This window comes from Balaenoptera ricei, chromosome 13 (genome assembly GCF_028023285.1).
Source record: "Balaenoptera ricei isolate mBalRic1 chromosome 13, mBalRic1.hap2, whole genome shotgun sequence".
Classification (NCBI taxonomy): Eukaryota; Metazoa; Chordata; class Mammalia; order Artiodactyla; family Balaenopteridae; genus Balaenoptera; species Balaenoptera ricei.
In genome coordinates this window covers 63,280,922-63,306,585 of record NC_082651.1, presented here as the reverse complement: position 1 = coordinate 63,306,585, position 25,664 = coordinate 63,280,922, and the positions used below count along the sequence as shown (strand labels likewise).

Below are 25,664 nucleotides of genomic sequence, written 5' to 3'. Positions count from 1 at the left end.
CAGTCTGCAAAACCCAGGGGTGGCACTCTTCTCACTGCCGTGTGCACCGGGCGAGGGTCTGGGGTGCCACTTTTTCTCTCCCTGGAGGAGAATCTGCTGGGGACCACAGTTCTCCGAGAGGGAGCCCATAAGGAAAACAGGCTCCCCCAAAACCTGCCCTTGATAACATCAGGCCTGGCCAAATAGTATTTCTTTAAAAAAAAAATTTTTTTTTTTTGGTTTCATTTTATTGGATAAAGGTTAAGAAAGCGCCAGCGTCTGAGAGAAGGAAAGCAAACGCCGCCCGGCTGCACCCCAGCCTGGTGAGGGTCCGTGGCGCGGCGAGGCACGCGTCTACCTGGAGGCGCTGGTCTCGGCCAGGCGGTTGTTCATGATGCCCAGCGCGCCCACGCCGCCCGAGAAGCCGTTCTGGCGCGTGTTGACGCACACGCTGCGCGGGTAGCCGTTGGCCGTCTCGGACAGCTGCTTCTGCAGCAGCGCCAGCGACACCTTGTTGGAGGCCGTGAGGTCGCGCATGGAGATGAGCTCGCCCGACAGGCGGCGGCCCTCGGCGTCGCTGTCGCGGGCCGCGGGGTCGGCGCCGAGCGCGGCCAGGCGGCGGCGCAGCCGGGAGCCCGGGGTGATGGCGTTGCGCCGGGCCAGGGGCGCGCCGGGCGCCGGGCAGCAGCGCGCGCAGCAGCGGCAGCTCAGCTTGCGCAGCATCCAGTTGAGCACCTGCTTGATGAGGATGGAGATGACGTTGAAGAGCGAGTAGATGCAGCACACGCCGAGCAGGATGAAGAGGAAGTTGCCCAGGCGGTAGAGCCCCTGGTTCCGGTAGGCGGCGTGCTGGCTGCTCACCAGGTCCCCGAAGCCGATGGTACTGAAGGTGACGAAGCAGAAGTAGAGCGAGTCCACGTAGTCCCAGCCCTCCACGCTGGTGTACATGGCCGAGGCGCAGCACGACAGCAGCACGGCGAACAGACCCAGGATCAGCAGCACGTGGTACACCGAGGGCTTCCAGCCCGCCAGGCAGTCGGCTTCCGAGAGCGCCGAGCCGCGGCGGAAGGTGGCGGGCAGCAGGCCGCTGCGGCGCAGCTGGCGCTCCCGGCAGGCGCGCATGATGAAGGCCAGCAGCGAGATGATGCGCTCCAGGAAGAGGTTGAAGAACAGGATGGTGCCGGCACAGCCGAACAGCCCATAGGCGATGAGGAAGGCCTTCCCGCCCACCGTCGCGGGGGTGGTCATGCCGAAACCTGTGGAGACCAGAGCAGGGGTCAGCGAGGTCCTGGCTGAGCAGGTGGTCCCCACCCTGCGCGGGGCAGGCATCTGCAGGTGCTGACATGGCTCCTATGCTGAGTGGCATCGCCCAAGTGGTATTTAGACATTTCTCTCCCTTGGTGGCACTAGATATGGTTCCTAATCTGGGCAACCCCTAAACTGATGGAGGAGACATGGCCCCTCGTTTTGGGGGGGGGGGATCTATAAATCAACATGGGTGAGGCAAGATGGTCATAGGATTGCTGGGGACCAGGTAGGGTGTGTTCAGTCCAGGTAGCTACATTTGATGGTCTCTGAAAAGGGGTTTATGAAACGGACAAATGGATTGTTTGAGAGTGAGTCCACAACCTTCAGCGAGTAAGCGTGGCTCTGCCACTGGACATCAGCTCCTTCTCACCCAAGGACCACCATCACCCTTGCTCACACTTGTAGCCAAGGGAAAGGTTTTGGCCCCGCTGGGTTCTGTGCTGCCGTGTGTCTGGAGTGGCTTTTATCCTGAGAGGTCTGCTCTGTGCCAGGGCAGCTGCTCAGTGCTTTGACTCTTGTAATTAAGTCTTAATTTACCCATTCGTTCAAAGCACAGTCTTTAAGGGAGCTTCTCTATCAACTGATTTCTGCAGAAGGCTTGGCTTCCCGCCAGGATGCTCGGCCCATGTCATCCAGGGCAGTGCAGAGTGGCAGCTCTGCTCCTCCAGCCTGAGCTCTCAGCCAGCTGCTGGTTGTGATGTCCTTGTGGGACCCATGCTGCCTGCCTCTGGTTATGGGAGGGGATGTAATCCCTTAGCATGAAGATCTACTGCTGCCTGGAGTCTGAGCAGAAAATGCATCATCTGTCTGAGTGGCACAGTAGCACCTATCAGCACCTCTGTAGCAGAGGTTCAGGGGCATCTCTGTTTAATGCATGCCCGACCAGTGGGGTGGCGCCAGCTCTGGGAAAGGGGTGGCTTACCATTTCCCTAAAAAGACCAGGGAAAGTTTTTTTCAGAATGATCCCTTAAACTTGTATGCTAATCATTTTCTAGATTCCTTGGAGGAAATGCCCAATTGCCCGACATTGTCTTCATCTTATGCTTAATGACTCAAGTTAGGAGAAAATCTTATAATGATACCTCTGTCGAGGAAGATGGAGTATGTCCCTAGATTCAGAATTTGGCCGTAAGAGTGTGAAAAAAGCCAAACTAGCAGTGTAACCAGGAACTCAATACAGGGATTTTGCTACACTTTAAGGCCAAACTTAAGTTCTTGAATTCATGAAGAAATCAGCTCTGAATCGATATGACTATACGTGGAGTGGGAGTGTTTGTATTTGTATGTGTGTATATTTATAAAAAGTCCTAGGTTGATAACCCAAGTGTCCAACAGCCTAATTCATAGTCTGTTCATACAAGGAAATACTATACAGCAAAGAAAAAGCACAAACCACTGCTACTTGCAACAACATGAATGAATCTCACAAAAAGAATGTTAAACAAAAGAAACTGGACACAAAAGAAGTATCCCATTTGTATAAAATTCAAAGCCAGGCAAAACCAAGCTACAGTATCTTTTTAGGGATGCATACTTGGCTGGCAAAATTATAAGGGAAATCAAGGAAGTAATTTTGATAAAAGTCAGAATTGGGGTTTCCTCTGGGGATGGCAGGGTGTGGTGACTGGAATGGGACCCAGGGGACTCTGGGTTGCTGGAAATCTTCTGTTGATCTGGGTGGTGGTTACATGGGTGTTTGTTGTATAATAACTTTCAAATTGTGTGTTTTATGATTTTTTTGTACTGTCATGATAAGAAAAACTTCAAAATGCCTAGACTATTAGAACTGTGAGGGACCTTAATTCTGGTCTGCCCCTCGCTGTATAGGTGAGGGAGCAGGGGCAGAGGGGACATGACCTACAGCTTGTGGGGGACAGATGCCATGCATGTGTCCTGGCTTCTAGCTCGGTGCTTAGACCATCATACACAGCACTGCTGCTACCCATGAGGGGAAAACAACACCTCTCGTAGGGGGATCACTTGGCTAAATTCCTAAAGAAATGAAAAATCCTGAGCCTGGAATATTAATACTATGCCTAAGAGGATATTGAATGGGATTTTCCTATTTTTGAGAATTTTCAGCTAAAGTCTTAAAGCTAAGAGTGACATGTAATATGTTAGCCCTCATTCTAAAGAGAAGTTTTAGATACATCTGTCATATCGATTAAAATAGCAAAATGGGTCTGGTGACTAGTAACCCCTACTACCCACTTCCAGGCTGTACAGAAAGGTTAGAAATTATCCAGGGATAATGGGAGACGGTCCTGAAGTAGGAGGGGTGCTGTGGCACCCACAGGTCTAGAGATGGTGGTGGTGGTGATGGTGAAGAGAACGTCAGGCTGCAGCAAGGGCAGCCTGGCAGTTCATCTCCCAGTGGATGCTGGCTGAGCTGCAGACACTTGAAAGCTTACCCAGGAGCACTGGAGTGGAGCATGGTGAGGGTTTCGGGAGAGCCAGAGGTGTCTCCTGGAGTCTGACGCTGTGCTGGATAGTCCTCTGGGTCAGAGGCTGACCGGAGCAGCCCACACAGGCAGGGACAGGAAGAGGGCACCAGTGGGAGCAGTCTATACTCCCAGGGCACCTTGCACCAAGGATGGGGGAGAGTGACATGGGTCAAGCAGACTCTGCAGACGGCAGCCACATCTGAAGAGACTCTGCCCGGGAGGGCTGCCTGCTGGATCAAGGGTGCCTGAGGGGCGGAGGGCAGGGGACAGCATGCGACGTAGTCACAGGAAGCACCACCCGCTCAGGGAAAGGTGCAGGGCAGTGGTCCCTGTATTGGGGGAAATCTCCAAAGACCCATATGAGCTCCACGAAAGGGTATGTCTGTCCTAGCAGTGGGCATTGTGATGCCACCAGCAAAAGCTAAGAAAGGATGATAGTGGCACCAGTGATGTAAGACCAAGAGGAAACAAAGAGATGACCCCTCCCACACTGCAGGTCCCTGAGCCGGGGACCAGGTCAGAGCTGGAGGGAGAGGCTGAGCTTTGATTAGAAGTGAATTTGAGGATGGGATTTAGATTGGGTTGGACATCTGAGAATGGGTCTCAATTTTAAAACTGGTGGTACTTAAAAAAATATTATTTGGAAAACTCTAGCATCTATCCAAGATGTTGTTAAGGAATCCAAAGGAGAATTCTTCAAAACCATAGATGAAGACAAAGCCATTTCCCGTGCCAGCCCATTTAATAAACTGGTTCCAAAGGCCCACCACTCACAGTGCCAGCCCCGCAGGTCTCGTTTCGCTCCATCTGTACAACCTGTGAGGGAGGCACACCCCTGTTTAACAGATGAGGAGACCTCGGGTCTAGGGGCTAAGTAGTTGCCATAGCCGCACAGCCCAGAAATGGTGGGGCTGAGCCTGAAACCCAGGTTGGCTGGTGTCTAACATCCACCTTCTCTCTGCCACCCTAGACTGTCTTCCCAGGGCACCGCAGGGCCTCCATGCCTCTTAGAAAACCAAAGGGGCTGGCAGCTGGGAGAGCACTTTCATGTGGGGGGGGGATGGCTGACCCTCAGTCACAACTCCTGTCCCCAAGGGTCCACTCTCCTCTTGTGGCTCTCTCTCCACTGACTGTTGCTGGGGAGAGGGGCCACTGCTCCTCCCTTAAGGTCTTCACCAAGGTGGACTCATCCCACTTCCCGTGGCACAGCTAAGACAGCAGGGCAATTCAAACCAGACTCAACCCAGGGCTTGGGGACAGCAGGAGGAGGCACAGAAGGGACCACTGCTTCTGGCCCCCAGTCCAGCCGGTTGCCCCCAGGCAGGGGACTCATCTGCCTGCTGGTCTCCTCACAGGACTGCCCCTGCCTGACCTACCCCCAAGTCAAAAGCCATCTCCACTCTCGGGGAGCATCTTCGGATTCCTCCAAACTCCTCCATGATTGGACTCCTGGCTTCTGCCCCAGCACCCCCTTTAGAGTCTGGGTTTCTAGCTGAGGATCTGCCTCTTCCCTGGATGACAGAACCCAGAATGAGCCTTATTTTTCCACCCACGCTTCTCCTTCCCCACAGGGCTGTGGCCTTTGCCAGGGCCTCTGCACAACAGCACCACCAGATATGCACCTGGAGCACCGTCATCCACCTGCTCATTCCTTTTTCCGGCAAACACTTCCTGAGGACCTGGTTTGGCAGGCCTCGGGCTGCTCTCAGGGCTCTGGTGGAAAACCAGACACCCGCACAGAGGATCCGGGCTGCCTTCTTAGAGGTTTTGCACAGCTCCCCACCCCTCTGCTGCCAGTGGCTCAGCCCTGGGCCAGGGCACAGCTTTACCCTGCTGCCCCTATGCAGAGGCTGGGCCAGACCTGTCCTGAGGTCTCCTCATGGCTGTGACTCCAGGCCCAAAATGATGCCAAGTGCTTGACTGGCTGTGGCACTCTCTGCCCAGAATGAAGGGGACAGGCAGGTCAGGAGGTTCTCTGTCCAGCACAGAGGGCACCCAACACGAGTGTCCCTCTCACTGCCCCGATTCCTGAGGTCTGGCTCCTGTGCCCACTTCACCTCCCTTTGCTTTCCTACAGACCCATGTCGGCTCAGCTCCAGAGGCAGGGCGGAGGGGGCACAGTCTACCCTCCTGCCCCATCAACGCCAAGAGGCTCAGAGCTCTGGGCTGCTGAGACCCCTGGGCCAGGCCTCTTGCTGAGGGCAGTAGGGTCCGTGCCCAGTGCTGCTGCCTAGCCGGATGCTTCCCAGGGTGGAAGAACAGTCCCCCAGGCTCTGGGGGGCCAGGCTGGCTCTGGAGAGGGGCCCTGAAGCTTCAGCCAGAGAAAAGGCAAACCCAGCCACCCCGAAAATCCCCCTTTCCCCCACTCACACCCTGCAGAGGCAGGCGTAATCTGTCCCCGGGTTCGCACCAAACCTCTGTTTTGTTTATGCCACAATTGATCTGCCATCCCAGTTTGCAAAGAGCAGACACTTGGGGGCTTTATTATGCCACTTTGACAAAAGCTGTGAAGCTCATTCCCACAGCCTGTCTGGTGCCGCCTTCGCAAATGGGGCCCTGGTGACAGGGCCTCCGGAGTTCAGCTCCGAGAGCCTGGAAGTGAGATGGGGAGACCAGCACTGGTCTGAATCGGGCCCTGGGTGGCAGCCTCTGTGCTGGACACTGGACGCATGTCCCCTCATCCAGTCCCTCCAACCACCCTCAGAGGGACGCATCATCAACCCCAACAATGCAGGCAAGGACGTGGGCCAAGGCAACTGAAGATACTCGGCCGAGTTACCGTTTGTAAGTGGCTGAGCTGCCCCTGAAGCCCTTTCCACTGCGCCAGACGGGAAGCCTGAGCTCATCACCTCGGGGACTTTTTCCCACTGGCTCTGAAGTATCGACTTGGCGGAGGGGAAATATAATTTATAATCCAATCTGGGATACTTTTGAGCACAAATAATTACCCCAGGACAGCAGGTGTAAACCAGAGCTGATCCAAGCAACTGGGATGCGTGATTAAAATGCAGATTCCAAGGCAGGTCCCACCCCAGAGGCTTATTTAGAGGGACCCAGGAATCTACATTTTAACAAATGTCCCCTGATGATTCTAATGTGAATGGGCTAAAGCCCTTCCTTTAAGAAACAGTATTATGCTGTATCCCTGATGACCCTACTGGTTGGAATCTGCCCAATTTCAAATATTTTGATTTAAATTTCTTTTTTAAAAAAAATTTTCAGCTTTATTGAGTTACAGTTGACATATAAAACTGTAAGATATTTAAAATATACATCATGATGATTTGTTGGTTTAAATTTCAAGTGACCTAAAACCCTTGTTGTGGACATTGCAGCTGTCTCCTTAACAACCATCACCCCACCCCTCAACCTAAAGTGTAGCAGCCGGGCCCCTTGGAGAACTGACCCAACTGCCGGGGGTGGGCTCCGTTAGTCTAGGCCAATCAGGAAAATCCAGTCCCTTACCACGACTGGCTCAAGGATGGATAGGCCTAAGCCAATCAGTGAAGGCCATTTTCATGGCTACAGAGACTTGCTCAGGAATGGGTATGTGACCCCATTCAGGCCAATCAGATGAGAGGAGAGTTTCTCTGATAGTTTCTGGGTTAAATGCGTCTCACTTTTTAAAAAATACTTATTTATTTTATTTATTCATTTTATTTTATTTATTTTTGGCTGCATTGGGTCTTAGTTGCGGCACATGGGATGTTCATTGAGGCATGAGGGATCTTTCGTTGCGCCGTGTGGGCTTCTCCCTCTCTAGTTGTGGCGTGCAGGGTTTTTTTTTTTTTCTCTCTCTAGTTGAGGCCCGTGGGCTTAGTTGCCCTGTGGTGTGTGGGATCTTAGTTCCCCGACCAGGGATAGAACCCATGTCCCCTGCATTGGAAGGCAGATTCTTTTTTTTTTTTTTTTTAATTTATTTTTGGCTGTGTTGGGTCTTCGTTTCTGTGCTAGGGCTTTCTCTAGTTGCGGCAAGCGGGGGCCACTCTTCATCGCGGTGCGCGGGCCTCTCACCGTCGCGGCCTCTCTTGTTGCGGAGCGCAGGCTCCAGACGCGCAGGCTCAGTAGTTGTGGCTCACGGGCCCAGTTGCTCTGCGGCATGTGGGATCTTCCCAAACCAGGGCTCGAACCCGTGTCCCCTGCATTGGCAGGCAGATTCTCAACCACTGCGCCACCAGGGAAGCCCGGAAGGCAGATTCTTTACCACTGGACCACGAGGGAAGTCCCTAAATGCTTCTCACTTTTAAGAGCTGCCTTGGGTGTGGAGGGAGCAGGAGGTGGCCCCAGGAGTGGTTGGTGGCCACCTGTGGCCGTGAGGAGCCAGCCTTAGATGAAGCTGACACTGCAGAAGGCTGTCAAAGTATCCTGAAAACCCTAATGAGCTGTCCAATCAAACTGGCCAGGCTGCCTGACCTACCCTTGGACTTCCAGTTACATGAGCCCATAAATCTCTTTTCCTGCCTAAGCCTTCTGTGACAGGCAACCAAACACACTCCAGCTGGTGCCGATGGTTAAGGGCCTGGTTAAACATCCCAGGGTCAAGGAAATGGTATCAGACTTGAACTCAAAACTTTGACTGCTGTTGTAGCCTCTATCAGCCAAGTGATCGAAGCAAGTCACTCTAACTCCTCTGAGCCTCTATTTCTTCATCTGTAGAACGTCGAACTCCTGACGCGAGCCCTCTCTGTGAACTGTAATATAACCTGCCAATGGGTGTTCCTCAAGATGAGACAGTAGACTTAATGCGACGTAGAGAGAATGCCCATGATTAAGAAAAAGAAATTTTAAGTAAAGTGAAACACGTTTATTTACTGCGGGACTTTTTAGAGCACTCACCATGTTAATGTGATTTATGAAACCACCAGGGCTATGCTAACACTATCCAGCGTTCCCCAAACTAATTTGACCATCGAATGTAGTCACCTCAGGTGACTTGAGTATTTCAAGGAGTAATATTTGGGAAATGCCATACTCTATCCTCATGAAGAATTAAGGATGAGGCATTTAAAAACATTCTCGAGGATTTCCCACGCTTTAAAGTCACTGCAACACTGCAATGCCTTTTCAGTGCCTGGCATGTAGAAGGTGTTGGGCCACGTCTGCTGAGTGAATGAATAGACTGTGACTCTACTTGTTTGCAGCAGTGATTCTCAAACTCGATTATCTAGGACCCACCTGGGGATCTTGTTAGCTTCTGGGGTGGGGCTCACAATTCCAAATTTCTAACCTGGTCCCAGGTGAGGCCACTGCAGTTGGCCAGTGAACCTTATTTTAAATACCAAGCACAGATGACTTATAGTATTAATTACCTTCAGGGGCCTGTCTCCACAATGAGATTGGGGACCCCTTGGGAGTAGGGACCAAATTATATTGGCTATTTGGAAGCATAGGTTATATGGGCTGCTCAGGTTTGAATCCTAGCTCCACTACTCCCTAGCTGTGTGTCTTTGAGCAAATTAATTGACCTTTCTGTGCCTCATTTTTCTTATCTGTAAAGTAGAGATGATAATATTTGTATTTTTGTACTCAACTGAGTCAATATGTGCAAAACACTTAGAATAGTGCCTAGCACATTAATAAGCCCTTAATAAAGTCTTCTTCTTCTTTCTGTTCTCCACAGTGAGCAAGGGAATCATGTATAAATTAGGCACTGATAGTTATTTGTTGACTGAATAACTGAAAATAAAAGTTTCAAGAACATCTCAAGGGTGAGAGTTAAATATCAGGGACAGTGAGAAGGCTGAGGTGTGGGGTTGGTGGGCAGAGGAGGGGAAAGGACCCATTAAGACTCATCAGATAAAATACAGGACTCCCAAATAAATATGAATTTCAGATAAACAAATCAATTTTTAATGTAAGTACATCCCAAACATTGCACGGGCCATATTTACACTAAAAGATGCTTCGTTGTTTTTCTGAAATTCATATTTGACTGGGAGTCCTGTATTTTTATCTGCTAAATCTGGCAGCCCTACCCATGGCCCTACTTGTCTGCTGGGCACACTACTTTGAGGAGCGTCTCCTAACATCGCCCTCTCCCGGGATCCTTCCTGACTGGCTGGAGGAGGGATAACAGGCTCACTTTAGCAATCAAGGAGCCTAAAGGTCACACAGAAGTGGGCCTTGCCCACCCAAGGCCAGGCCAGCAGCCTAGTCTTCCAGCGCCTCTTCCTCTCCAAACAGGGAACAGTGGGAGATGTGGAGTGGGCTGTGGGCAGAGGGTGGGGCTGCCATCGGGCTGCTCTGTGGTTGGAGCTGAGACACGGACTCTTGGGGAGAAGGGAAGCCCCAGGCCACGTTCTGTGGAGGAGGGCTGGACGCTTGAGAGGAGACACTTCCCTGGGACTGGAGCCCCAGGCCTGGAACCTCAAGGCTGCCCATGTCATCCTTCTCCAAATCCCTCCCCTGAGGAGGACAACTGACCAGCCTGGCCAAACCTTTTGGGAGGGCTGGGAATGAAAGGAAGGCTGGAAGAACTTTAGTGACGAATGGAAACGTGGAGGGGATAATAATAGCTGAAACGTGTTGAGCCCTCACTATTTCCAGGCACTGTGCCAAAGCTTCATGTGTATCAATGCATATTCCATCCTCACAGCTCTGTGAGGCACTGGGTAGCATTCATTCTAAGTCACAGCCTTTTTCCTCAAATTTTAACAGCCCTGAAATCAGGATGCATCTTACGATCAATGACTTGACATGGTTTATTTGGCAGCATTCTAAATTCTTAATGGTACACGTTATTGGTGCATTTATAATTGATGGTGTCTTAGATTTGATGAACTACAATGGGAATTATTATCATTCCCATTTGTGAGATTAGTAAACTGAGTCACACTTAATAAAGACACTTAGGTTAAATAACTTGCCCAGATCACAGGGCAAGCAAGTGGCAGAGCCCAGGTGTGAAACTAGAGGAGGGAGCTTGCGATGTGATAAGGGAGAAAGTTAAACGCACAGGAGTTCAGAAGAAAGAGACATAGGTTGCTTTTGGTTGGAGCAGCAGTTCTTAACTCTGGCTCCATAATGGAATCACCTGGGAAATTTAAATTAGTCCCCAGACCAGCTTAGGTCAGAAGCAGGGCTGATGTTCTCCTGGTGCAGAGACTGGGAGAGTCTTATGGAGGAAGAGGTATCTGTGTTCAGTCTTGTAGGGTGGATGGGATTTCGAGAGGGAGGAAGTAGAGGGCTGGGCTTGAGAAAGGTGTGCCCTGCTGGGAGAGCGCTGTGTACAGGGCCAGGGTAAAGGGCTGGGTTCAGCCTGGCTGTTTCCCACGTGCAGCTTGGCGTCTAGCCCACAGACAACGTTTAGTAACTCTTGCCGATGGAGTGGATGAACCTGTGGCAGAAGGAGAAGGACAGCGCTGGGAGACCCTCCCATCCACATTGTACTCAGGCTGAACTTGCAGGAGCACTGTGGCTGTGAGGGTGTCACCCAACACCGCAAGAAGCTTCTCCATCATCTGGGCCTGGCATCCAGCAGCATGTCTGGCCTTGTAGAGACTTACAAACCCTGGAAACATCAAGCTGCAGAAGATAAACTCAGGGAGTCTCCCTTCCTGCAGGCTTGGGAAGGGCCAGCATCAGCTTTCTTGGAGAGTTGAGAGCAGAGGCTGTGGCGTCAGGCTCTGGCGCCTCCACTTGCTGATGGGCCAATGGGGACACGTTATTTCTCCCCCTAAAAGTGGCCTGATGACCGCCTACTTCGTAAGGTTTCTGTGAGGAGTAAACGAGGAGGAGGCTCCCTGGTGAGCTCAAGAAGCAGCAAGCTTAACTGGGAAACGCCCGGGCGAGGCCCCAGCCCTCACACTGCAGCTGGAGAGCCGAAGGTGGAGCAAGGAACAGGCGAACCACGAACCACGGACTAGGAGTTTCGGCGGAAAGGACAAGCCCCCTGTACACACACCTAAGACGACGCTACCGCTAACTTGCTGTCCCTGAGTCTCACCAGGCCTCTGTGTCCTCGGCGGTCCCCGGTGAGTGGCAGCGTCCCCTCTGGGCTGGCTTCAGGCTCTGGTCCCTGCGCCAGGGTCGGGGGGGCGGGGGGGAGGCACCACCTTTTCCAATCCTGAAATCAAGGGTGGCAATGGGGGAGGGGGACGCCAGAGAGTGGGCCTGTGGTGGGAAAGCTGAGACTGTGGGCTGCGATGTTTGCTGCCGCTGGAGGGTTTGTCTAAATTGTAACCGAGATGGGCAGCTCCCTGAGGGCGCAGCCCTGGGCTCCTTCCCACCGCAGCCGGGCGCAGGGCTGGGCTTGTGCTGGATGCTCCCTGACTCAGGACAAAGAGGCAACACAGAAAAACACAAGTCACATGGAGAAAGCGGACCCTTCCATTCTCCTGTTCAATTTTGCTTGTTCTCTGGGGGCCTTTGGGATGATATTTGTTTGCTGAGAGCAGGGGGCGTGTGGGGATGGCTGAGAGGGCAGAGGGGCTAGGAAAAGAAGGCTGAACCCCGCAGGCTGCAGGTCGGGGATTTTTAACATTAGGAAAGTGTCGGTAATTTAGGAGTGATGGGCAAGTGACCCCAAGAATCAGCTTCGAACCTTGGCGCTGTTTTCCTCGCCAGTGGGGCTGATTGAACCTGCCCCCTCTGTGCGCTTCATCTGTGGGATTAAGGTTTTCTCTCCTCACCAGAAATCATTCAGCAAAATGAGTTATTAAAAGCCAGTTAACTACTCCTGCCTCCAGCAAGCTCCCGCTTACCAATCTCTCCCGGGGCCCGAGCTGGAGCAGCTGTGAAGCTCGGGCCCTCGGAGGTGGAGGGAAGATGACTCATTTACATAGAGCCCTTCCTCCGTCCTGCCCTCCAGATCTGTCCCTGTCTCTCTGATGACTAATCCTTTCCAGGGATGAGCTCACCGCCCCTCCTGCCCACCACGAAAGGAGCAGAGCCTTAGCCTCAGCCCAGAATTTGGGGAGAAGACTGGCTCCAAGGCCAGGGAAGGCAGGGACGGTCCCTGATGGGACAAAAGTCTGGCCATCAAGAGCCCGCGCTGGGGCAGTGAGATGAGGAAAGCCCTGAAGCCCGCCCAGCCCTGGCCTTGCTCCCTCCACCTTAGGGTCCCACACACACACAGGGCTGTGGTGAGGCTGAGGCCACCTCTCAGAAGGGCAGACACACCTGCCGTGGGGAGAAAGCAGGACCACCAACCCGGAAGTGTCAATACGATGTCAGCTGAATCACATTTCATCTCAAATCCTAGATCAGAGAGGAGCAGATTTTTAAAAAATAATTAATTAATTTATTTATTTTTGGCTGTGTTGGGTCTTCGTTTCTGTGCGAGGGCTTTTCTCTAGTTGCGACAAGCGGGGGCCACTCTTCATCGCGGTGAGCGGGCCTCTCACTATCGCGGCCTCTCTTGTTGCGGAGCACAGGCTCCAGACGCGCAGGCTCAGTAGTTGTGGCTCACGGGCCGAGTTGCTCCGCGGCACGTGGGATCTTCCCAGACCAGGGCTCGAACCCGTGCCCCCTGCATTGGCAGGCAGATTCTCAACCACTGCGCCACCAGGGAAGCCCAGGAGAAGATTTTTAAAAGGGAATCTGCGGTGGTTCCTGTCAAGCAAAGGCCCCTGCTCTCACGTGCACAGTTCCAACTCCTCTCAGTTAATTCAGTTTTTATCCACCTGGCGAAGCTCGGGCTCATCGCTGCCCACGCAGCTGTGAACCACATTTGAAGGAGGGCCTCTGCGCCCAGGCTGAGGGGAGACGCGAAGAAAGGGGCCAGTGCCCTAGAGGCTCGTGCCTCGGGGCCGCTCCTCAGGGCTCCGAGTCCATCCCGCTGACTTGGCCTTGGTGCCGGGCCGCCTCGCCATACCTCTTCTCACAGAGGGCGGTCTGGCGGGCTGCTCCAGAGGAGCAAGCAAGCCAAGGAGGCACGATGAAAACAAACCGCACTTTAAGCTGCGGCCAGGGGAGCGCTCTGGAGGGTCCCGGGGAACCCTGGGCGTGGCCTGCTGACGTGGCTCCTAGCCCGAGAGGCTGGTAAGCCAGCACGAAGGGCTCCGTTAGGGCCTGGCTGGGTCAGGACGGCCTAGACTTGTGCCCCTGGACTGAGGCTGAGGGCGCCTCCTTCTGCAGAGGGGGCGGCGGCTGTTCCTACCGCACGTTCTGCTCCCAGCCCCCCTGCGGGGAAGGGAGGTTGGTCACTGGCTTACGGGGAGGGAGGGGCGGAGGGGCTGGACGGCTACAGCCTTAGGCTATGCGCCGCACTCCGCTGGCGCGTTCACAGAGGAATCCCCAGAGCTGCTCCCGGAGGCTGCGGCAGTGTGTGGCTTCTGGTCACTATTGAGGAATGGAAACCGAGGCTCAGAGAAGTAAAATGACCAGTGAGAGAACACCACCAGCATTCAGGTCCCAAGCCCCACATTCACGACTCTTTCCATTCCACGTCTTAAGGCCTGACTCAGCCTTTGGTTCAGAGATCGTGGCTGTGATTTTGTGGGTTTTGTTGTTTTTTAAAATTAATTAATTTATTTATGGCGGTGTTGGGTCTTCGTTGCTGTGCGCAGGCTTTCTCTAGTTGTGGCAAGTGGGGGCTACTCTTTTTTGTGGCGCGTGGGCTTCTCATTGCAGTGGCTTCTCTTGTTGCGGAGCACAGGCTCTAGGCGCGTGGGCTTCAGTAGTTGTGGCACACAGGCTCAGTAGTTGTGGCTCGTGGGCTCTAGAGCGCAGGCTCAGTAGTTGTGGCGCACGGGCTTAGATGCTCCGTGGCATGTGGGATCTTCCCAGACCGGGGCTTGAAGCCATGTCCCCTGCACTGGCAGGTGGATTCTCAACCACTGCGCCACCAGGGAAGACCCTGTGATTTTGTTTTGAAACATGCAAACAACTGTACCATGCAGGAGGACTTGCTGTGGCCAAAATGCCTGCCCTGGGCCTATGGCGTGAGTCCGTACCAGATCCCAAGCAACAGGAGACGGAGGCTAGGGCTCAGAGGTGTTAAGGACCTTGTCCAACGTCCCAGAAATTCCAACTCAGGTCTGCCGACTCCAAATCCCACATTCCTTCCACCTCATGGTGATGACCTTGCCTTTAATCCCCTCCCCCCATTTGCACAGAGAGGCCCTGATGACTTGGGACCCAGATTTCTGGTTTTCTGAAAACATTCTTTCTCCTTCTGGTCCATTCTGCACATTGTCCCAGATCGATTGCATTGAAGCACGGCCCTGCCCAGATCTCTCTCCTGCTCACTCCACAATGAGCTCCCGAGTGACAGGAAGATCCGGAATTTCTTAGACTGGGATTCAAGGCCCCAACTTTTCTAGCATCACCTCCTCTCTTTGAACCTTCTTCTTCAGGGCCACGAGTCCCCTCACTGACACATACACACACATATTCATCCGCCAGGTAGTTACTGAAAGCCTGCTCTGTGTCAGGCACTGTGGGGATATGAGGTGAGCAGGACAGGCAGAATCCCAGCCTGAAAGAACCTAGTGTCCAGCAAACATACCATGAATATTCCCTCCTCCGTGCCTTTGCACCCGCCATTCCCCATCTCTCAAAGTCTGCAACAACTTCTTTCCTTTTCTGTTCACCTACCTGAATTGCATTTGTCACCTGACAGCACTTAGAGTTCATCAGGCGTTTAATTATGTGCTGCTCACAATGGCCCCTGTACTACTGACTGTGGTCCCACAGGATTATTTAACCTTGTGTGTTTCTGTGTGCCTTGCCAATGAGGACATGACCCGTGTCTTAGGTTTCCTCTCACACTTTATAATGCAGGAGCTCAAGGAACAGCTGCTAACTTCCTGGCAGAACCAGCGGTTTGTCTAGTGACCACCAGCAGGTTCCGTACCAGAAATATGGTTTCCGTCTTAGTTTCAGTTAATTTATCTAACATGTTTTTGAGACCTGATGTGTGCCAGGCATGGGGGAGGGGAGGAATACTCAGATGTACAATATTGTCCATACCCTGCTGCCAAAGGCCACCAGGTGCACACCTGCAGTTGAACAAAATTGAGTCTACTGACTCACTTTAACAAGGGAGACTGTCCACCATGGGGGGCATCGCTGTCAGCAGGTATCAGAAAGGACTCATTCAGGATTTGGGCTTGAGTTAGGTGACTTGGGGGAGGGCTCAAGAAAGCAGGGCTTTGCTCTGGATTGGATGCTACCAAAGCAGGGAGCAGGGGTAATTCCAGGATTGGGTATTTTAATAATTCTTACCTAGAAGGGGCAATGATGGAGCAAGGCCAAAGCTGGGATTGGTAAAGAAGCAGTAGTTGCTCATGTTAACCAGATGGGGGTGTTTGGTCATTTTTGTGGTTTGGATTATGTTCTTATTTGGTCTCCGTTCAGACATGATTACCGGTGAGTGGTTTGGTTTTTACTCTCACTACCCCCTGGTCCCAAGGTGGCCTCATGTGATGTAGATGTCCTGGGAAATTGCTTATGTTCAAGGTCAGAACCCCACCCCCACACTCCCTGTTGCCTAGCTGTGAGTGCCGGGCCGGCTCCTGGCTCTCAGAGGTTGCTTTTGTCTTTCTCAAGACAGTTCTGCACCTAGCGTTCCATAAGATGCTATTCACTATTTCTTTTTAAAGAAATTCCTTCCAAGTCTTCCAGTTTATTTGGCTATATATATGGGAGACATCATAGAATGCCAGGAAACAAGAGAAGAGGTCTGGGTGGGCTTCCTAGAGGAGGTGCTGCTGGCTGAATAGTAAAGATGCCTTACCCAAGCAGGTGGAGGCAGTGGGAGAGAGTCTTGGAGGTCTGGGCTGGAACTTGGGTTCAAGGGTCATGTGGATAAGACATCCCAGGAAGCATGTACAGTATGAGAATGGGGGCCCCTGGGGAACCCCAGCATTTAAAGAGCAGAAGAGGAGCCTGTGAAGGAGGCTTTCATTCACTCAACAAATAGTTACTGAGGGTCCACTATCTACCAGGCCCTTGGGAGTCATGAGTGATCAAGACAAAGTTCTCTCACGAGGCTTACATTTCAACATGGGAGATGGATAATAAACTACACACATAATGTTCAAGTAAACTACGTGGCATATTGGAAAGTGGCAAGTGTTATGGAAGAAGAAGAAGGAAAAGAAGGGGAAGAACGAGAGGAAGAGGAAGGAGAAGAAGAAGAGGAAGAGGAGGAAGAGGAAGAAGGAGAAGGAAAAGGAAGGAGGGGATGGGGAGGGGAGGAGGAGGAGGCTTCTCTGGTGGCGTAGTTGTTAAGAGTCCGCCTGCCAGGGCAGGGGACACGGGGTTGAGCCCTGGTCCAGGAAGATCCCACATGCCGCAGAGCAGCTAAGCCCGTGTGCTACAACTACTGAGCTTGCGCTCTAGAGCCCACGAGCCACAACTACTGAGCCCGTGAGCCACAACTTCTTCTTTTTTTTTTTTTTAATTAATTAATTAATTTATCTTTGGCTGTGTTGGGTCTTCGTTTCTGTGCGAGGGCTTTCTCCAGTTGCGGCAAGCGGGGGGCCACTCTTCATCGCGGTGCACGGGCCTCTCACTATCGCGGCCTCTCTCGTTGCGGAGCACAGGCTCCAGACGTGCAGCCTCAATAGTTGTGGCTCACGGGCCTAGCTGCTCCACGGCATGTGGGATCTTCCCAGACCAGGGCTCGAACCCGTGTCCCCTGCATTGGCAGGCAGGTTCTCAACCACTGCACCACCAGGGAAGCCCGAGCCACACCTTCTGAAGCCCAGGCACCTAGAGCCCATGCTCTGCAACAAGAGAAGCCACTGCAATGAGAAGCCCATGTACAGCAACGAAGAGTAGCCCCTGCTCGCCGCAACTAGAGAAAGCCTGCGCACAGCAACAAAGACCCAGTGCAGCCAAAAATAAATAAATAAATAAAAATTTTAAAAGAAGAAGAAGAAAAAAGAGTTGGCTGAGGGGGTGGGGAGAGCCTGGGGAAGGGAGGAGGCAGGTTGCAGCATTAAGTGGGTGGGTCAGGGCAGGCCTCGTTGAGGAAGTAACATCTGATGAAGGACTGGAAGGAGGTGACATCTAGGGGAAGGGTGTTCCAGGCCAATCAACAGCCAGAGCAGAGGCCCTGAGGCAGGGAGATGGAGGTGGGGGAGAAGAGAAGAGGGAAAAATAAAGGAAACACTGGACAAAGAGTTGGTCAGCAGATCTCTTATGGACACTCTCAGGGCAAAGTTTAAGTTACACAAATGCCCCAGAATATGAAAAAAACCAAGGAAACTTCCACAAGCCTCTTAGATAGCCTCATCACCAGAAGCCAGAGAGCAGAAGCAAGAAGAACTACAGTTCTGCAGCCTGTGGAACAAAAACCACATTCACAGAAAGATAGACAAGATGAAAAGGCAGAGGGTTATGTACCAGATGAAGGAACAAGATAAAGCTCCAGAAAAACAACTAAATGAAATGGAGATAGACAATTTTCCAGAAAAAGAATTCAGAATAATGATAGTGAAGATGATCCAGGACCTCGGAAAAAGAATGGAGGCAAAGATCGAGAAGATGCAAGAAATGTTTCACAAAGACCCAGAAGAATTAAAGAACAAACAAACAGAGATGAACAATAAAATAAGTGAAATGAAAACTACACTAGAAGGAATCAATAGCAGAATAACTGAGGCAGAAAAACGGATAAGTGACCTGGAAGACAGAATGGTGGAATTCATTGCTGCGGAACAGAATAAAGAAAAAAGAATGAAAAGAAATGAAGACAGCCTAAGAGACCTCTGGGACAACATTAAACGCAACAACATTCACATTATAGCGGTCCCAGAAGGAGAAGAGAGAGAGAAAGGACCCGAGAAAATATTTGAAGAGATTATAGTTGAAAACTTCCCTAACATGGGAAAGGAAATAGCCACCCAAGTCCAAGAAGTGCAGGGAGTCCCATACAGAATAAACCCAAGGAGAAGCATGCCAAGACACATAGTAATCAAGTTGGCAAAAATTAAAGACAAAGAAATATTATTGAAAGCAGCAAGGGAAAAATGACAAATAACATACAAGGGAACTCCCATAAGGTTAACAGCTGATTTCTCAGCAGAAACTCTACAAGCCAGAAGGGAGTGGCATGATATACTTAAAGTGATGAAAGGGAAGAGGCTACAACCAAGATTACTCTACCTGGCAAGAATCTCTTTCAAATTCGATGGAGAAATTGAAAGCTTTACAGACAAGCAAAAGCTAAGAGAATTCAGCACCACCAAACCAGCTCTATAACAAATGCTAAAGGAACTTCTCTAAGTGGGAAACACGAGAAGAAAAGGACCTACAAAAACAAACCCAAAACAATTAAGAAAATGGTCACAGGAACATACATATAGATAATTACCTTAAACGTGAATGGATTAAATGCTCCAACCAAAAGACACAGGCTTGCTGAATGGATACAAAAACAAGACCCATATATATGCTGTCTACAAGAGACTTCAGACCTAGGGACACATACAGACTGAAAGTGAGGGGATGGAAAAAGATATTCCATGCAAATGGAAATCAAAAGAAAGCTGGAGTAGCAATACTCATATCAGATAAAATACTTTAAAATAAAGAATGTTACAAGAAACAAGGAAGGACACTACGTAATGATCAAGGGATCAATCCAAGAAGAAGATATAACAATTATAAATGTATATGCACCCAACATAGGGCCACCTCAATACATAAGGCAACTGCTAACAGCTCTAAAAGAGGAAACTGACAGTAACACAATAATAGTGGGGGACTTTAACACCTCACTTACACCAATGGACAGATTATCCAAACAGAAAATTAATAAGGAAACACAAGCTTTAAATGACACAATAGACCAGGTAGATTTAATTGATATATATAGGACATTCCATCCAAAAACAGCAGATTACAGTTTCTTTCAAGTGCGCACAGAACATTCTCCAGGATAGATCACATCTTGGGTCACAAATCAAGCCTCAGTAAATTTAAGAAAATTGAAATCATATCAAGCATCTTTTCTGAGCACAATGCTATGAGATTAGAAATCAACTACAGGGAAAAAAACGTAAAAAACACAAACACATGGAGGCTAAACAATATGTTACTAAATAACCAAGAGATCACTGAAGAAATCAAAGAGGAAATCAAAAAATACCTAGAGACAAATGACAATGAAAACATGACAACCCAAAACCTATGGCATGCAGCAAAAGCAGATCTCAGAGGGAAGTTTATAGCAATACAAGCCTACCTCAAGAAACAAGAAAAATCTCAAATAAACAATCTAACGTTACACCTAAAGGAACTAGAGAAAGAAGAACAAACAAAACCCAAAATTAGCAGAAGGAAAGAAATCATAAAGATCAGAGCAGAAATAAATGAACTAGAAACAAAGAAAACAATAGCAAAGATCAATAAAACTAAAAGCTGGTTCTCTGAGAAGATAAACAAAATTGATAAACCATTAGCCAGACTCATCAAGAAAAAGAGGGAGAGGACTCAAATCAATAAAATTAGAAATGAAAAAGGAGAAGTTGCAACAGACACTGCAGAAATACAAAGCATCCTAAGAGACTACTACAAGCAACTCTATGCCAATAAAGTGGGCAACCTGGAAGAAATGGACAAATTCTTAGAAAGGTATAACCTTCCAAGACTGAACCAGGAAGAAATAGAAAGTATGAACTGACCAATCACAAGTCATGAAATTGAAACTGTGATTTAAAAATCTTCCAACAAACAAAAGTCCAGGACCAGATGGCTTCACAGGTGAATTCTATCAAACATTTAGAGAAGAGCTAACACCCATCCTTCTCAAACTCTTCCAAAAAATTGCAGAGGAAGGAACACTCCCAAACTAATTCTATGAGGCCACCATCACCCTGATACCAAAACCAGACAAAGATACTACAAAAAAAGAAAATTACAGACCAATATCACTGCTGAATATAGATGCAAAAATCCTCAACAAAATACTAGCCAACAGAATCCAACAACACATTAAAAGAATCATACACCATGATCAAGTGGGATTTATCCCAGAGATACAAGGATTCTTCAATATATGCAAATCAATCAATGTGATACACCATATTAACAAATTGAAGAATAAAACCATATGATCATCTCAATAGATGCAGAAAAAGCTTTTGACAAAATTCAACACCCATTTATGATAAACACTCTCCAGAAAGTGGGCATAGAGGGAACCTACCTCAACATAATAAAGGCCATATATGACAAACCCACAGCAAACATCGTCCTCAATGGTGAAAAACTGAAAGCATTTCCTCTAAGATCAGGAACAAGACAAGGGTGTCCACTCTCGCCACTATTACTCAACATAGTTTTGGAAGTCCTAGCCACAGCAATCAGAGAAGAAAAAAAAATAAAAGGAATCCAAATTGGAAAAGAAGAAGTAAAACTGTCACTCTTTGCAGATGACATGATACTATACATAGAGAATCCTGAAGATGCCACCAGAAAACTACTAGAGGTAATCAATGAATTTGGCAAAGTTGCATGATACAAAATTAATACACAGAAATCTCTTGCATTCCTATACACTAATGATGAAAAATCTGAAAGAGAAATTAAGGAAACACTCCCATTTACCATAGCAAGAAAAAGAATAAAATACCTAGGAATAAACCTACCTAGGGAGACAAAAGACCTGTATGCAGAAAACTATAAGACAATGATGAAAGAAATTAGAGATGATACCAACAGACAGAGAGATATACCATGTTCTTGGATTAGAAGAATCAATATTGTGAAAATGACTATACTACCCAAAGCAATCTACAGATTCAATGCAATCCCCATCAAATTACCAATGGCATTTTTTACAGAACTAGAACAAAAAATCTTAAAATTTGTATGGAGACACAAAAGACCCCGAATAGCCAAAGCAGTCTTGAGGGAAAAAAACGGAGATGGAGGAATCAGACTCCCTGACTTCAGACTATACTACAAAGCTACAGTAATCAAGACAATATGGTACTGGCACAAAAACAGAAATATAGATCAATGGAACAGGATAGAAAGCCCAGAGATAAACCCACGCACCTATGGTCAACTAATCTATGACAAAGGAGGCAAGGATATACAATGGAGAAAAGACAGTCTCTTCAATAAGTGGTGCTGGGAAAACTGGACAGCTACATGTAAAAGAATGAAATTAGAACACTCCCTAACACCATACACAAAAATAAACTCAAAATGGATTAGAGACCTAAATGTAAGACCGGACACTATAAAACTCTTAGAGGAAAACATAGGAAGAACACTCTTTGACATAAATCACAGCAAGATCTTTTTTGATCCACCTCCTAGAGTAATGGAAATAAAAACAAAAATAAACAAATGGGACCTAATGAAACTTAAAAGCTTTTGCACAGCAAAGGAAACCATAAACAAGACGAAAAGACAACCCTCAGAATGGGAGAAAACATTTGCAAATGAATCAACGGACAAAGGATTATTCTCCAAAATATATAAACAGCTCATGCAGCTCAATATTAAAAAAACAAACAACCCAATCCAAAAATGTGCAGAAGACCTAAATAGACATTTCTCCAAAGAAGATATACAGATGGCCACGAAGCACATGAAATGCTGCTCAACATCACTAATTATTAGAGAAATGCAAATCAAATCTACAATGAGGTATCACCTCACACCAGTTAGAATGGGCACCATCAGAAAATCTACAAACAAATGCTGGAGAGGGTGTGGAGAAAAGGGAACCCTCTTGCACTGTTGGTGGGAATGTAAATTGCTACAGCCACTATGGAGAACAGTATGGAGGTTCCTTAAAGAACTAAAAGTAGAATTACCATATGACCCAGCAATCCCACTACTGGGCATATACCCAAAGAAAACCATAATTCAAAAAGACACATGCACCCCAATGTTCATTGCAGCACTATTTACAATAGCCAGGTCATGGAAGCTACCTAAATGCTCATCGACAGACGAATACATAAAGAAGATGTGGTACATATATACAATGGAATATTACTCAGCCATAAAAAGGAACAAAATTGGGTCATTTGTAGAGACGTGGATGGATCTAGAGACTGTCATACAGAGTGAAGTAAGTCAGAAAGAGAAAAACAAATATTGTATATTAACGCATATATGTGGAACCTAGAAAATGGTACAGATGAACCGGTTTGCAGAGCAGAAATTGAGACACAGAAGTAGAGAAAAAACATATGGACACCAAGGGGGGAAAGCAGTGGGGGGTGGGGGTTGTGGTGGGATGAATTGGGAGATTGGGATTGATATGTATACACTGATGTGTATAAAATGGATGACTAATAAGAAAAAAAGAAAAAAAGAAAAAATAATAATAATAAAAAATAGAAAAGAAGAAAACCTAACACTCGTTTGATTTTAACATGAGGGACAAACAGATAAACAAGTAGTTTTATAAAAAGAGGAAGAAATATAATAAATATTCAAGTAGATTTCCAAGGACAGCTAAGATGCTGAATATAACTGTTTTTTTCCTCTATGAGCAGAATCTTGTGCCAGTTTAGAAGGTATTAAGATGATAAGAATAGCCATCAACAGTTTTTAATATCTCTGGACAATGAATAGAGCAAACTTTTACATCTTATCTCATTTGATCATCACCATAACCAAGGAAAAAGAATGTCATCATTGTCCCATTTTATAGATGAAAAAATTGAATCCATGGGAGATAATGTGACATATGTGGCATCTGACTTCCTCGAGTCTGAGCCCCTCTGCTCTCTCTCAACCTCATCTCTCAAGCCTATAGTCTTTCAGTGATAACAAGGGAAATATTTGAGGGCATATCAGTTTGTATTTTGTATACAGTGTTAATATACACTCAATCAATGTGTATCTACTAAAAATTTTACATGACAGTAATACAAAAAAAAGGCCAGTCCCTCTGATTGCTGTGCTAAGGACACCTGAGGGGTGGGTCAGGGAGTCCAATTCAGAGGCTGCGGCATCAAAGAGGTGGGGTTGCCCAGAGCAGGGCGTTAGCTAGAAGGGGACTGAGGAAGGGACACCAAAGGGAGGGCACAGACACAGGAGAGAATGAAGTCACTGAAGCTAGAGGAGGAAGCAGGAATGAGGGGAGGGGGCAGGGATCAGAAACTTCTAGAAGGGTCTAGTAAGATGGGACCCTAACTGTTCCCCTGGGATTTGGGGAGGAAGCTGGCTGTAGACGTGAGGGGAGGGAGTACAGCCTCGTGGATGCCAGACTGAAGGGGGCTGCAGAGGTGCCGAAAGGGGAAGAAATGAATGCATGTGGGGGACTGCCTTTGAAGCAGCTTATGGGGAAAGCTGGGACACCCACACCTGGGAAGGCCAGAGCCAAGACAGGCACTTCACTTACTTTACCTCAGGGAGTATTATGGACTGAATGTGTCCCCCCAAAATTCAGAGGTCGAAATTCTATCACCTTTGAGAGGTGATTAGATGAGGGTGGAGCCCTCATGCATGGGATTAGTGCCCTCGTAAAAGGGGCCCAGAGAGCTCCCTTTCTCTCTTTCCACTATGTGAGGACACCGCGAGAAGGCGGCCATCTGGAAACCAGGAAGCGGGCCCTCACCAGACACCAAATCTGCTAGCGCCTTGATCTTGGACTTTTCAGCTTACAGAACTGTGAGAAAGAAATAATGTTTAAACCACTTAGTCTGTGGCATATTTGTCATAGCAGCCTGAACAGACTAACACAGGAAGGTTGAGTCAATTGCTGGAGTATCAGAGTACAGTGGTTAAAATCCCTGGCCCTGGATTCAGAGATTTGGGTTGCATTCAGCCCCCAGCACTCACTCAGAGCTACTGGCCAAGGCTTCATGTCCTCATCTGTCAAATGGAGACAGTATTACCTCCCAGTATGGCTGCAAGGGTTACCTGGGGCGGCTCCTGTGCTCGGCACAGAGTGGACACTCAGTAAACATGCTCCTCACTCAGGTTACACACCTTGCAGAGGTCAGAGAAGGGAGAATGCTTAGCTGGGCAGACCTCTGTCTTGGAGAAAATACCTAACATTTCATAACTGCATGTCAAGTGTCAGATCTTGCTTTGAAGGCATTCACTTCCTGTCTTAGTCCATTTGGGCTGCTGTAACACAATTCCACAGACTAGATAGCTTATAAACACAGAAATTTATATCTGACAGTTGTGGAGGCTGGAAGTCCAAGATCCAATCACCGGCAGATTCAACGTTTGTGAGAGCCCTCTTCCTAGTTCACTGACAGCACATTTTCACTGAGTCCTCACTGAGTCCTGGAGGAAGGGGCAAGGGAGCTCTCTCAGGTTCTCTTTTTTTAAATTATTTTTATTTGAATTTTTGAATTGTATTTTATTTATTTTTTTTATACAGCAGGTTCTTATTAGTTATCTATTTTATACATATTAGTGTATACATGTCAATCCCAATCTCCCAATTCATCACACCACCACCCCCACCCCACCGACGCTTTCCCCCCCTTGGTGTCCATATGTTTGTTCTCTACATCTGTGTCTCTATTTCTGCCCTGCAAACCGGTTCATCTGTACCATTTTTCTAGGTTCCACATATATGCGTTAATATACAATATTTGTTTTTCTCTTTCTGACTTACTTCACTCTGTATGACAGTCTCTAGGTCCATCCACGTCTCTAAAAATGACCCAATTTTGTTCCTTTTTATGGCTGAGTAATATTCCATTGTATATATGTACCAACTTGGGTTTCTTTTATAAAGGCACTAATCCGAGTCATAAGGGCCCTGCCCTCATGACCTACTCACTTACCAGAGTCCCCACCTCCTAATAACAACACCGTGGGGGTTAGGTTTCAACATATGAATTTTGGGGGGATGCAAATATTTAGACCATAGCATTCCCTCACATGTGCACTCACCTGTTCACTCACTTTTGTAGCATCATGAAGTCCCTACCGTGTGCCAGCCATGAGGTGTGTCTGCTGTACCAAGGGGCTTAGTGTCTGGCCTGGGAAGTTGGAGGGCATAGGCTCACCCCATTAGGGGCTTGAACGAGCCCAGAGACCCTAAGC

The 25,664-nt window shown here is 48.6% G+C and overlaps 1 protein-coding gene across 1 annotated transcript in view; it reads right to left on the bottom strand.

The window, feature by feature from the left end:
* Nucleotides 1-224: 224 nt before the first annotated feature.
* The window catches only part of KCNK12 (potassium two pore domain channel subfamily K member 12), a 54,731-nt gene continuing 29,291 nt past the window's right edge, over nucleotides 225-25,664 (bottom strand). Inside the window, exon 2 of the mRNA XM_059943390.1 lies at nucleotides 225-1,235. Within this exon, the coding sequence (XP_059799373.1) occupies nucleotides 334-1,235 (902 nt within the window). The 3' untranslated portion in view covers nucleotides 225-333. The remainder of the gene's footprint in view (nucleotides 1,236-25,664) is intronic.